At 46.0% G+C, this 13,382-nt stretch overlaps 1 protein-coding gene across 5 annotated transcripts in view; it reads right to left on the minus strand.

The window, feature by feature from the left end:
- The window catches only part of DOT1L (DOT1 like histone lysine methyltransferase), a 34,568-nt gene extending 22,898 nt beyond the window's left edge, over positions 1 to 11,670 (minus strand). For 2 of the 5 annotated variants that reach the window (XM_032956574.2, XM_032956565.2), the window contains exons 1-12: positions 10,975 to 11,670; positions 10,272 to 10,315; positions 8,191 to 8,265; positions 5,866 to 5,929; positions 5,276 to 5,504; positions 4,688 to 4,782; positions 3,264 to 3,326; positions 2,848 to 2,903; positions 2,332 to 2,411; positions 1,866 to 1,934; positions 1,454 to 1,560; positions 806 to 847 (exon numbers count right to left, since the gene is read on the minus strand). In XM_032956574.2, coding sequence (XP_032812465.2) covers positions 806 to 847; positions 1,454 to 1,560; positions 1,866 to 1,934; positions 2,332 to 2,411; positions 2,848 to 2,903; positions 3,264 to 3,326; positions 4,688 to 4,782; positions 5,276 to 5,504; positions 5,866 to 5,929; positions 8,191 to 8,265; positions 10,272 to 10,315; positions 10,975 to 11,559 — 1,509 coding nt within the window. In that variant the 5' untranslated portion in view covers positions 11,560 to 11,670. The remainder of the gene's footprint in view (positions 1 to 805; positions 848 to 1,453; positions 1,561 to 1,865; positions 1,935 to 2,331; positions 2,412 to 2,847; positions 2,904 to 3,263; positions 3,327 to 4,687; positions 4,783 to 5,275; positions 5,505 to 5,865; positions 5,930 to 8,190; positions 8,266 to 10,271; positions 10,316 to 10,974) is intronic. The other 3 variants (XM_032956581.2, XM_032956600.2, XM_032956590.2) reach the window with 2 other exon arrangements.
- Positions 11,671 to 13,382: the final 1,712 nt, after the last annotated feature.

A 13,382-nucleotide genomic window follows, 5' to 3' on the forward strand; every position in this document is an offset into this window, starting at 1 on the left:
CAGAGAAACAAGTACATGGATGACACGGAACATGAGACAGAGACACAGTGACACGGTACACAGGTACATGGAGACATGGGGATAAGAAAACAGAGACATGGATAATGAGACATGAGGACATGCTAGCCCCATCTGGTTGAGGGTGTCAATGACGAGAGGTAATACATCTCAATGGACTGTTTCCTTCTTGAGAATAGGTTTTCCCCTTTTTTTCTGGCAACAAACAGGTGTTAAGATTTTACAACACCAAACTAAAACCTTTTACAAGGAATCATGTCTGCATTAACCACAATACTTGTGGTCAGAATGCAAACAAAAAAGTCTGATAATATATGTATTGTCCTTGAAACTGATTGGTCCACACCAGAGACAGCTTTCTTTTGAGCCTAGTCTCAAAACGGTGTTAGACCAGAGGACGCCAAAAGGTGTACAGCACAAAAACAATGCCACTATCAGAGTAATGAGAGCTCGGGGTGAGCAACTACATAATGGGACCTCCTTTGCCAGTACCAAAATATGAAAATAGGTTTTCCCTTTTTTATGGCAACAAACAGTATTTATAAATAACCTTTATTTTATCTATACTGGATCTCAGTGGGGAACCTCAAGTGTTAAATGAAGGATCTCAATCACAATAAATGTCAATGGTGTCTCGCCTGGCTAATTTTAGGAAGTCAATGTACCGATGAACCTCAATGGGCTCTCACATGGCAAAATGGACACCAATGCCAAGAGGCGGTAAGAATCTCAATGGGTTCTCCCTCAGCTCAATCAGAGTCGAGGTGACATCAGCGTGACCACTCACCCTGACTTTGGGGTTCTTGAGGCTCGAGAAGTAATTCTCCAACTAAAGCAAACACAACAAGGTCAGCAGTGTCAGTGGTGGTGATGGGTGGTGGTGATGATATTGATATGGTAGTGATACGGTCGTGGTGCTGATGATGATTGTATGTGATGACGGTGGTGGTGGAGTTTATGATATCATGGTGGTGATGACACTATGATGGTGGTGGTCATGGAGGTTATGGTGTAACGTTGTCTCAAAACAGTCTGGTTGAAAGAGTGTAGGGGTGTGTACTGTGTGTTATGTGTAAATGTGCATCAATATGTGTGTTGTGTGTATATTGGTAGTGTATTGAGGGGAGTGGTCATGAAGTAGTTAGCCAACTGCGCTACGAACCCTGAAACTTGAGTTTTTCCCGTTCACGGCTAACATCAGTGGTTAACATCAGTACGAGCCTCCCCCTAGGACGCCTCAACCTGAAATGACTGCCTAGTGCAGCGTTTAAACACGAGCAGTGGGAAGACCAAGGCGGTTGGACGTAGTTCTGGCCACACCACCCCCTTCATGCACCGTGCCGGCTTTCATAGATGCTCACGAATAGCACTTCCCCCAACAATCTGTTCAAGGCATTGTGGGGGACTTTGGCCTTTGTGTGCATGTGTGTCTCACGATGGTACGGTCGATGGTGTGTAGGTAGTACGACACAGGCTTCCCCGTCCACGACACGGAGCCCTTGAGGGGAGACAGCTCCACCACCCGCATTATCGTGCCTATGTCTGCACACAGGGACACACGGGTGAGACACAAGGCAAGACACACGGGGAGACATGGGGACACGCGGAGACAAATCAACACACTGACACACACCTGCCCATGTGAGACACAGAATCAGAATCTTTATTTATACTGGAGGAATACAATGAGCTGTGAAGCTCTTTTTCACAAATGTCCAGTAGGGGCATGTCAGCAAGTTACAACAACAAACAATACACTTTGAGCAGCCCAGGACACACAACTTAAGCGTGATTACAAGAGAAGAGCCATCATGATCGCTGTGCAAGTGATGATGCCGGTTTCTTACCACTCAGGTTCCTGCTGTTGATTCTGAAGTTGAGAGGAGCAAAGGGCTTAGATGACACAATCTTCCCTCCTGGCAACACACATAAAACACGCATGCAGGAGCAGCAACATCAGTGGTGAGATAATCGTCACCAGCAGTTACACGAACAAATCATAACTGCTTCATCGTCAGCAGCGGTAACCATCATCATAGTAGCCGCAACGTCATTGGAGACATCAGCAGTAGCAGCACCGGCAGCATAATCACAGTCAGCAGCAAGGACATCACTTCTATCATCAGTCATTGCCAGCAGCATCAGTAGCAACATCGTTAGACACATCAACAACTTCACCATCGCCGCCACAATGGGGTGTATGTGTGGCTCAGTGTCTACTATGCGAAGTGCAGGGTCTGTAGTGTGACTGTGGAGGATGCGATGGTTGTTCTGCTTATTGCTGTGATCGTGGTTTCTAGTGCCACTACTCACGCTCCTTCATGTTGGCGAAGCGTTCCTTCAGCTGATGGTCGACCTCTGGTCCAAACGCGAAGTTATTGACGAACACCACGCTGCAAACAGGACACGTCACAGTCAAGGGGAGTGTTTATTTATTTTGTTTTTATACAACTGCTGACGACAGTACATGTGTGTGTGCCCATGGGGAGCCATAGTGTAGCGGTTAGCATGGTGCGCGAAGAGCTCAGAAACCCAAGCTCGATTTGCACTCACGGCCAACATCGGTGACGAATATCTGAAACGGTCTTTGGAACTTACCTCATATAACTCAGCTTCAAATGAGTACTTGGTGCGAAGTGTAACTATAGCCACTCAGGAGACAAAGGCGGCCAGGCATGATGCTAGTCACCCACCTCCTCGAGTGCCGTGCCGGTCTTCATAAGAGCTCCATTACAGCACTTGCCCCAAAAGTATTTTAAAGCTATTTGGGGCTCTTAGTTTTTGTGCACGCACGTCTATACATGTGTGTATGATATCCTACGTTAGCACCTGGTGGTGGCGATCCTGTCCAACCACTCATCAGATAGAAAGTCTCCTTTCTCCAGCTGCAAACAAATAGCAACACCACCATAAGCAAAGTTAGTATTCTCGTAATCACTATCAACACAATCAACATCACCCACATAATAATAATCATCAAAATCATTACTATCAACAAAAATGACATGAACATCATTAACACTCTGTCCTTAAGTTTATTTAAATATCCATACCATAAAAAGAAACATCAACAATACAATGACCACGAGCAACACCAACAAAACCAAACACACCATTGTTATTACCACAACCAAACAACTGTTGGTGTAGTGGGTGGAATGTGCTGCATGCACTGTGGGTGTGTAATGTGTGTCGCGTGTGAAGAGTGAATGGTAAATGTTGTGGTAATTCGTGAGTATCTTTACCGTGTAGTCTCCATGCTTCTTGCCGTACCACCGCATCCACTTCTTAAACTCTACATGCATAGACTAGAACCGACAACATCACCATCATTAGCTCCTTACCTTGTTTCCACGTCTCCCCCATGCTTCCTTGTGTCTGTGTCCCCATTTTGCTCATCACCTCCCCGTTTCTCCTAATGCCTCTTACAGTGAGGGAAAAAAGTATTTGATCCCCTGCTGATTTTGTACGTTTGCCCACTGACAAAGAAATGATCAGTCTATAATTTTAATGGTAGGTTTATTTGAACAGTGAGAGACAGAATAACAACAAAATAAAGAAAAACGCATGTCAAAAATGTTATAAATTGATTTGCATTTTAATGAGGGAAATAAGTATTTGACCCCCTCTCAATCAAAAAGATTTCTGGCTCCCAGGTGTCTTTTATACAGGTAACGAGCTGAGATTAGGAGCACACTCTTAAAGGGAGTGCTCCTAATCTCAGCTTGTTACCTGTATAAAAGACACCTGTCCACAGAAGCAATCAATCAGATTCCAAACTCTCCACCATGGCCAAGACCAAAAAGCTCTCCAACTCAACTCGCCGTGTTTGGAGGAGGAGGAATGCTGCCTATGACCCCAAGAACACCATCCCCACCGTCAAACATGGAGGTGGAAACATTATGCTTTGGGGGTGTTTTTCTGCTAAGGGGACAGGACAACTTCACCGCATCAAAGGGGCGATGGACGGGGCCATGTACCGTCAAATCTTGGGTGAGAACCTTCTTCCCTCAGCCAGGGCATTGAAAATGGGTCGTGGATGGCTATTCCAGCATGACAATGACCCAAAACACACAGCCAAGGCAACAAAGGGGTAGCTCAAGAAGAAGCACATTAAGGTCCTTGAGTGGCCTAGCCAGTCTCCAAACCTTAATCCCATAGAAAATCTGTGGAGGGAACTGAAGGTTCGAGTTGCCAAACGTCAGCCTCGAAACCTTAATGACTTGGAGAAGATCTGCAAAGAGGAGTGGGACAAAATCTCTCCTGAGATGTGTGCAAACCTGGTGGCCAACTACAAGAAACGTCTGACCTCTGTGATTGCCAACAAGGGTTTTGCCACCAAGTATTAAGTCATGTTTTGCAGAGGGGTCAAATACTTATTTCCCTCATTAAAATGCAAATCAATTTATCACATTTTTGACATGCGTTTTTCTGGATTTTGTTGTTGTTATTTTGTCTCTCACTGTTCAAATAAACCTACCATTAAAATTATAGACTGATCATTTATTTGTCAGTGGGCAAACGTACAAAATCAGCAGGGGATCAAATACTTTTTTCCCCTCACTGTATGTCTCCCCATGTCTTTCCATGGTACGTACCTCCTCCATGTATCTGCGTCTTCCATACCCCCCTGTATTTCCCCATGTATCTGCATGTCCCTGTGCCTCACCTCTGCGTATCGAGCTGGGATTTCTGCCTTCTCCACACCGTAGCAATGCTTACAGGGAGTGGCGGCAGCCACCTGTAGCACCACCTGACCTACACCTACAGGACACGTGGGGAGACGCAGGGACATGGGGAGAGACGAGATTTGTAAACGGTGGCACTGGGAGAGAGGGGAAGGCATGGTGAAGTCACAGGGACATACCGGGATTCACAGGGATACAGGGAAAACGGCAGATGTAATCAGTAATTAGGTATGGGGAAACAGAGAGACAAAGGAATGCCACAGGCACACATGAGGAAACACAGGGAGTAATGAAGAGAAATGAAGGCAAAGGAATGCATGAGGAAACGGAAGCATGATGAGATATGAGGAGACGTGACCGGAGCACATGAGAAAAAACACAATGAGACATCGGAGGCTTGTTTTGATATGAGAAGGCACAGTGTGATATGGTCACATGTAAACAGAAACAAGAAGATACAGAAAGACAACGAGAGACACGTAAATACCCGAGCACACGTGAGGAGACACAGGGAAACATTACAACGCGGAGTGGCGACCCGAAGTCGGATCGCGCACCGATCTGCTCACCGCTGCCCAGGTCGACGAAGGTGTCATCCTCGGTCATCTGCACCTCGTCGATCATCTGAGCGACAAGGTCGAAAGAGGTCTCCCCGTACACCTCGGGCGAGAAGGGCTCGTAGTTGTTGAGCTTGTCGGGGTCGGTCACCGAGTGGTTGTACACCTGCTGCAGGATGTGGCGCAGAAGCCCCGTGCACGGCCGCGTCTGCATCCGCATGGGTCTTGCGGTGCCCGCCCACTGTTGGGGGGGGGAGGGGGGAAGGCGTGGTGCGGAGGGGAGAAATTAACAGAAGGAAGATGTGGGGAGGAGAGGGGCAGAGGAGAGGGGCAGACGTGGGTAGGAAAGGAGAGACATGGAAACACAGCGAGAGGGGAGAAAGTGGTGAGTGGGAGGAGATGGGAGGCACGGGGTGAAGGGAGACATGGGGAAGAAAAAGGGATACAAGAAAAAGGGGAGAGACACAGAGAGGGGATGGAAGACATGGGAAGGAGACAGGAGGTATGGGGAGATAAGATTAACACAAGGAAACAAGACAGCTCATTATGGAGTGGTTTGTGCCATTAGTGCTCGTTTAGATGTGAGTGGGCGAGGCTCTCACCAGCTGATGGATGCTGTCGATTGCCCGATTGTATTTATCGCACAGCTTCTGCATACTCTCAAAACTACATAAACATCAACACCATCAGCAACAATGTTAGCTCAAATTTTGATTTAAAGCTTTCGTGACTGCAGGGATTCATATTCTTGGTTCTTTCGGTAAAGTCACGTAAAAGGGAAACAATAAAATAATAAAAATATAAAACAATAAATTTCAACCGAGAAGATGGATTCTGGCTTAGCAATCATTGGAAGGATTTGATAAACCATTTCGGGTCTTAATTGATTGATCACGCTTAAGGTGGCTTTCAGACCGCATCCATTATTTTTCGTCTCCCCCCTCCTCTTTTCCGAACATAGATGGACTCGTCCATCTAAACAAACTGTGAAATCTCTCTCCGTGGTGCTAACGTTAAAAAAACGCCACTTTTTTCAAAATTTCTTATTGTGGTTTTCACACCTGATGATGATTGCTTGTGTTGCAGTCGAAACGTCGTGAGAATTTTATTGTTTTATATTTTTATTATTTTATTGTTTCCCTTCTACGTGACTTTACCGAAAGAACCAAGAATATAATGTTAGCATCAATACCAACACCACAATCATCACAACTAATTACATACATCAACATTACCATCATCAAAACTATACTCATAATATCAATACCATCAACATATACATAAATATTTGTACTTGAATTGTAAATGTTGTGGATTTATTACTCTCCAACACACTGGTGTCCTGAAATAGTACCGAATTGGCATGTTTTGTTTACGTGACAAACCTTACTAACTAGCCTTTTGCCCGTCCAAGGACGGGTGTATTGCAGTAAATCTGAAACTTGCAAGCAAAAAGCAGACCGCGACGTGACATTCATTGCATCAATGCGTGTGCAATTTGTAAGGGCGCGGTGACACAGACCTATTTCATTTTAAGGTTATAATCCCTTGTTCATCAGGACGTCCTTTTTACTTTGATGTCTCAACAGCGTTACGGAGATCGCGTGACGTGAGGGAGGAAGAGGCACCTCGGCCCCCCATGTGGAGTGATGTCAGCTGCTAATTATTATTAATGGTGGGGTGTCCATTTGGAGGACGTCACCTTATAATGATTATTAATGAGGGGGGCTGTTCAATGTGGAGTTAGTCACCTGCTCATGATTATTAATGAGGGGGGCTGGTCGACGTGGAGTGACGTCACGAGCGTTACACACAGACATTCTTGGCTCATTATAGTAGGTAATAATAATGGGGGGGGGGGTGTTCTTTTGTACGGCGTCACCTGCTCTATATTATTAATGAGGGGGGCTGTTCGATGTGGAGTGACATCACTTGCTCGTGATTATTAGTGTGGGAGGGGGAGTACTCCATATTGAGTGACATCACCCGCTCATAATTATAAATGAGGGGTGGGGGGGTGTAAATTTGGAGGACGTCACCTGCTCATGGATATTAATGAGGGGGACTGGTCGATGTGGAGTGACATCACGAGCATTCAGGACAGACATTCCTGGGTAATTATAGTAGGTATTGGCTGTGTCGGGTGGTGGCGGGTTTAACGACAACATTTATATTTACACGATCGCACCCAAAAAGCCTCGATAATTGATACATAAATAACATCATTAACATTAAGACCACCACCAACACCAGTGTTAGCATTAAGGAAGGTGTGAGTGTCAGGGTTAGAGTGAGTGTTAGTATATATTTTTTTACAGTTACTGAGCACAGACGATGACCGAGCCTCAAAACGTAAAGCGACCAACAACAGAACTGTCAAAGTTGTCCATAATCCAGGTTTTTCTTGGGTGAGATCACGTAAATATAAATGTGTCGTTAAACCCGCCATCACCCGACACAGTCACAGCAATGTTTGTCACGTAAACAGAACATGCCAATTCGTTACTAGTACAGCATACCGGTGTTGGAGAAAATCCACAACATTTACAATCGGAGTACGACGTTTTGTTGGTAATTACAACGAGCATCATTAGGCGGACAGCCAGATGTGGGGAAATCCTCTTGTTTCATTCCTTAAATAGAGGGATAGATGTGATGACGTCAATTGTGAGCTCTTGTACTAGATTATAATTCATACGTTTTTGTATCAATGAGCAAGGCTCAAGCAGTGCGAGGAAAGAAGCAGATAAATTAAGTGTTTTGACTTCTGGTGTGGTGGCTAAACACAGCATCGTTTAGTCAAAATAGTCAGCCTGGTATACTAGGCCCTCAACATGGGTGGACAAATCAATCGGTGAAGTTCACGCGACCAGTAACCAGAGTAGTGTTGGGGCTAGGACTGCAGTAGTAGTAGTTAGAGCGAGTACCTCTTGGTGTCGTAGTCCACAAGGACGTGAGTCTCCATGGCCATTTTCAGCTCGGGCACCTCCTCACTCACCCACCTGGGTTCACACACACACATATATACGGCATATATAAATATAAACACACGCAAAGATGCCCCATTTATAATTACATACTATTGGGGAAAGTACTGTCATTAAGTACCTATTAAGACTGGTATTGCACACAGGAGTAGTTTTGGCACACCACTCAAAGAGACATATACAAGTGGAATAGTTACACACAGAGGTACACACAAATATATACAGACAACCGCTATTTGCCATGAAATGGAGGTGACGTCACCACGACGCTTATGCCAGTCTAGGTGTTCCTTGAGAATACGTGAACGTCGAAGGTTTTCCGGCAGGTCACAGGACAGAGCCAGGTGCCATGGGTTGACTATGATGATTGCCAGATGGCACCACCTGAGCTCCCCACTGTGCCAAATTGCTGCGTTTAAGCCACCCGGCACTCCCATCAATATTGAGCGTCACTCCTTTGCCCTCCGCTGTTATTGGCGTGTGACCGCTTCCAACTACCTAGTAGCGTCCTCCACGAGACTCTTCCAGAGGCCAATCTTGACACCGCTGGTGCCAGTTATTGACAAGTCCAATCAGCTCCACATCCTTTTTGTATTGCAATCAGCCCATCTCTTTTCTAGTCCATGCCGTGCCCAATTAGCACCCTCTATCCAGCCAAAAAGAAGCTGTTTGGGCATTGAGTAGTTGGACATGACCAAGCTAATGGAGCCTCGTCTACCAACGCTCACCGATGGGACTGGGTCCAGATCTTTCAAGGATCTACAAGCTCCTCGCACAATCTAGTCTGGTTAAAGCCAGGATGAATTGTAGGAAGGTCAGCCTAAATGTTTCAAAGCAGTGCATATGTTCCTTTAAACGTTTCACAAGTACAGATGAGGGGGGGCATCCAGGGTGGTAGGAGGGTAAGATATTTTTGTTGGTATTTTGTACTCTAAAAAAATATTGTACCGTAATTTCATACTGTACCTTTGAAAACATTTTCGCACCGTACTTTTAAACAGTTTTCCGTACCGTACCAATATGGTAAATTTCGTACCGTAATTTCGTATCTTATTTCGTACCTAAGAGAAAAAAGCTTAGAAAATAAATAGATAACAAGCAAGCTTATAGTATATCGTTTTGCTTGATTGTTTTGGAAGAAAGCTCCTTCCACTTAAAAAAACTTATATAAACGTGTTCTGGATTTTTTTTGCTCGAATTGACAAACAATTATTGAACCAAAATTGCACAATTTCGAAATATTGATTAAAATACTTTACATTCTTATCCGTTATCAATGGAAAGTGGCATTTTAATAAATGAATCTTGCCTGACGTTTAAGTTTTTGATAACTGATGTGTTAAATTCTTGTAGCCGCCTTTATATACAAGAGAGTAGAATCATTATCAGAAATAAAGAAGCTTAGCTTCTAATTAATTGATCACCTGAGTTGATATAAAAACAGTACGAAAACACATACTTTTGTACCGTACCAGAAGAAAAAATATCGTATCGTAATATCGTACCGTATTTAAAAAACAAAAATTCCCATATTGTACCGTACTGCCACCTTTGGTGGTCATAACTGTGGCCGAGAATATCTGCAGCTTTTTTTTTTAATAGAGAAATAAGTCAGCTTCCACACAACGTTACGCAACTGATGAAAAGATCCTGCTCGACTGATTCGGAGCGAGAGCTTCGTTGCCAAACCAGAGCTGGTCATAAGCACGGACAACTTCTCTAACCTCCCTAAAACTAACCTCATCACAAATGGGACGTTTTTTTTATTTTTGTGGGGCTGATGGCAAGGTCCCATATCCACACAAGACAGGCAATACAAGACAGAAAACACTCGTATAGCCTTAACAGACTTTGGGGAAAGTGCGAGTTAGCGAGCATGCTGCGGTCCAGAGGCACACACACACACGTATACAGAGACACACACAGCTCCATAGACATGCGCGTGTGCACACAAATCGGTACACACATACACAGGGACACACATATACGCGCGCATGTACACACACAACTGTCCCCCTCACCTGATGGTCTCTATGATTTCATGAGCAGCGTCGTGGTGTTTATCCTGCAACGACACCCAAAAGTATAATTCAGTGTTCGAGTTCAACGTAGTGTGAGGATTAGCTTTTAGTATCAGGCTTGGGGGTGTACCAGGTTGGTAATAGTGTCAAGTTAGAGTGTTATGGTTTGATTAGTGTTAAGGGTAAAGGTTAGGGCTTGGACTAATACAAAAAATAGGTTTATTGTTCGGGCTATTGATAGTATTCGGATGAGTTTTAGTGGTATGGCACGTGTTGGTGTTCGGATGAGTGTTAGTGCTAGCACAGTATGTGTTACGATCACTGTTCCGGCTAGTGTTGGTATTACGGCTAGGGTTGGAGTCAATATTAAGGTTAGACCAGTGCTAATGTTCGGGCCACTGTTAGGAATAAGGCTGATATTATTGTTAAAGCAAGGGATAGTGTCGGTGTTATGGCTAAGGATGGTACGTCTTCGGAACAGTGTTAGAGCGAGAACTAGTGTAAGGGTCAGTGCTATGGCTAGGAGTAGCGTTAGGGTTAGGACTATGGGTCAGTGTTAGGGCTAGAACTAGCGTTAGGCTCGGTGTTAGGGTTAGTGTTAGGACTAGGGCTCGTGCTAGGGTCCGTGCTAGTTATAGGGCTGGTGCTTGCGTCAGTATTAGGGCTACTTGTTAGGCAGTGAAGGCAGGAGACGGAGACTCACGTAGACCGGCAGAGGCCACGGGTAGACCGCCGGCTCCACGCCGCTGGGGCTCTTCAACCTCAGCTCCCGCGTGTCTGCGGCCTTGTCTCCCATGGCGGAGACCCGGGTCGATGGAGACCCGGGTCGGAGGGAGACGGGAGAGACGCGGGGGCAGAGGAGGGCGGGACACGCTGAGGGGGACACGGGGAGAATCAGGGAGACACGGGGAGGCCAACAGAGGCAGGGAGACACGAGGATTTTACGGGACAAGAGGAGACGCTTGGACAAACTACGAGACACGGGGAGAGGCCGGGGGTGGGGGGGGGAGACACGGGGAGTCACAGGGAGTAGAAAGACACGGGGAAATGGGGGGACACGGCAAGATGTGGGGAGACCTGGGGCAGAGAAGGGAGACGCGGGGACACACTGGGAGTAGGGGGGGGACACGGGGAGACGCGGGGAAGAGGAGGGAGGCACGGGGAGACCCGGGGACACGAGTCCCTGTGCCGCCTTGAAGCCGGGTCCCAGGGACCCCGCGCTTCTCTTCCGTTTGTTCGCGTTTTTTTTACCGAGGCCTTGGGGGGAGGCGGACCCGGCCTCCTCCATAGAAACCAATGGCTGGGGACGACTCTGCCGCTCTGCCAGAAGTCCTCTACCATCTTCCGGAAGATCTCTACCGTCTTCCAGAAGGCAGAGACCTCTTTGTATTGAAACTCGCGGCGGCTTCCGGCTGCCGACTCTTCCGGAAGTTCATTCCGCCCGTTTTTTTACAACTTCCGGAAGAGGCCAACCGGCAGAGGGTGGGGGTGGTCGTAAGGGGTGGGGAAGGGGGGGGGGGTTTCCCATCACGTGACCGATTGGCGCACGTGCCGTCACGTGACCCGCGTTCCCACCATTGACGTCATGGGAGTCTCCTCGCGATCTGGTTGTAACGGAACCGTGCAGCACCGTCTCGTATTTTATTAAATCACACAGATAACTTTAAATGCATTAAATAACCGCAACAACATCTCAGTATTATCACACAATGAAATTATACACTTCGTGATTTTCCCCAACATGTCACCATTACACCAAAATAAAAATGTGTTTTTTTTGTTAAATCACGCTGCCTACTACATTACATGAGGCTCCAGTGTTGCAATCATGTGAAGAATTCAGCCGGTTGATAAAGTCGCTAACTGTACAAATTAATTTGCACCGTACGAAACAAAAACAACTTTTGCCATTCCGCAAATGGCACGTGGCCTTCGCTTGCCCGCCCCCACTGCGCTGGGCCAATCAGCGCTGTCCCCCCCCCGCCCATGCGGACTGGGGAATCTGAAAGGGTTGGGGGGCCAAGGTGACCCCCAGGTGGGACGGGGGGGGGCCGAGGGCAAAGGGTCAAGGGTCGCGGCGAATCGACTGAGAGTTCAGTTTTCAGTTGTATTTATTTTGGTATAGCCCTGTGAGCCATTCGGCTCTTGAATCGGGTGCAACAGCAACAAACAAAAAACAAAAACATGAACAAGAAATTTCGATTTAAAGCTTTCGTGACTGCAATGATTCATCTTCTTTGGTTCTTTCGGTAAAGTCACGTAGAATGAGAATAAATGTGTATGCTTTAACTTAGCTATTTCAATGCTAAATTATATGCTAATTCCATTGTCAAGGGGTGCCTCTGCGGATGTGTATGCTTTAACTTTTAACATAACTATTTCTGTGACCAGTCACAAGCTAATCATTCAGCCATTTCAATGCTAAATTATATGCTAATTCCTTTGTCAAGGCGCTTTGTTCCTCTCACACAGCTTAAAGGCCGTGATCTGAACGTGGCTCTTTCACTCCAGCGCTGTCCTACCAGACAGTCTCGTCCCTTCACCTGATGAAGGCCGCTTGAGTTGTGGCCGAAACGTCGTGAGAATATTATTGTGTTATTTTATTTTATCAATTTATTATTTTATTCTCATTCTACGTGACTTTACCGAAAGAACCAAAGAAGATGAACAAGAAAACATCTTAAAGTGACTATGTGACTGTACAAACATAAACTCCATGAAAAAAACAGCAAAATATTCCAGAAAAAGCACCGTACACCAACGCTGTGTGCAAAAATCCCAGTGGGATGCAAGTCAAACAACAACAACCACAAGACAACTTAGATTAAAGCCATCCGTTTAACTCCGTACAACAACAAACAAGGCCAAACCAAAAAACGTTTTCGAAATCACCAAAATAAAGCCATAAAAGCAATGCAACAGTGAACAGAGGGGGCATCCGTCTTGCATCTCGCTTAATCTCCTCGTTACAATTGTATTGTCTGAACCGGTCATTGGAACCACCCGTGGGTCGACTCAGCCTCAAGTTAGTACTTGGTGTGATGTGTGAACTCACTGGCGGCCGGGCGTAGGGCTGCCCACCCACCCCGTCGTGTGCCACAGTGCTGGCCT

Source organism: Petromyzon marinus, chromosome 1, assembly GCF_048934315.1.
Source record: "Petromyzon marinus isolate PM22_M1 ecotype Great Lakes invasive population chromosome 1, UKy_Petmar_22M1.pri1.0, whole genome shotgun sequence".
Lineage (NCBI taxonomy): Eukaryota > Metazoa > Chordata > Hyperoartia > Petromyzontiformes > Petromyzontidae > Petromyzon > Petromyzon marinus.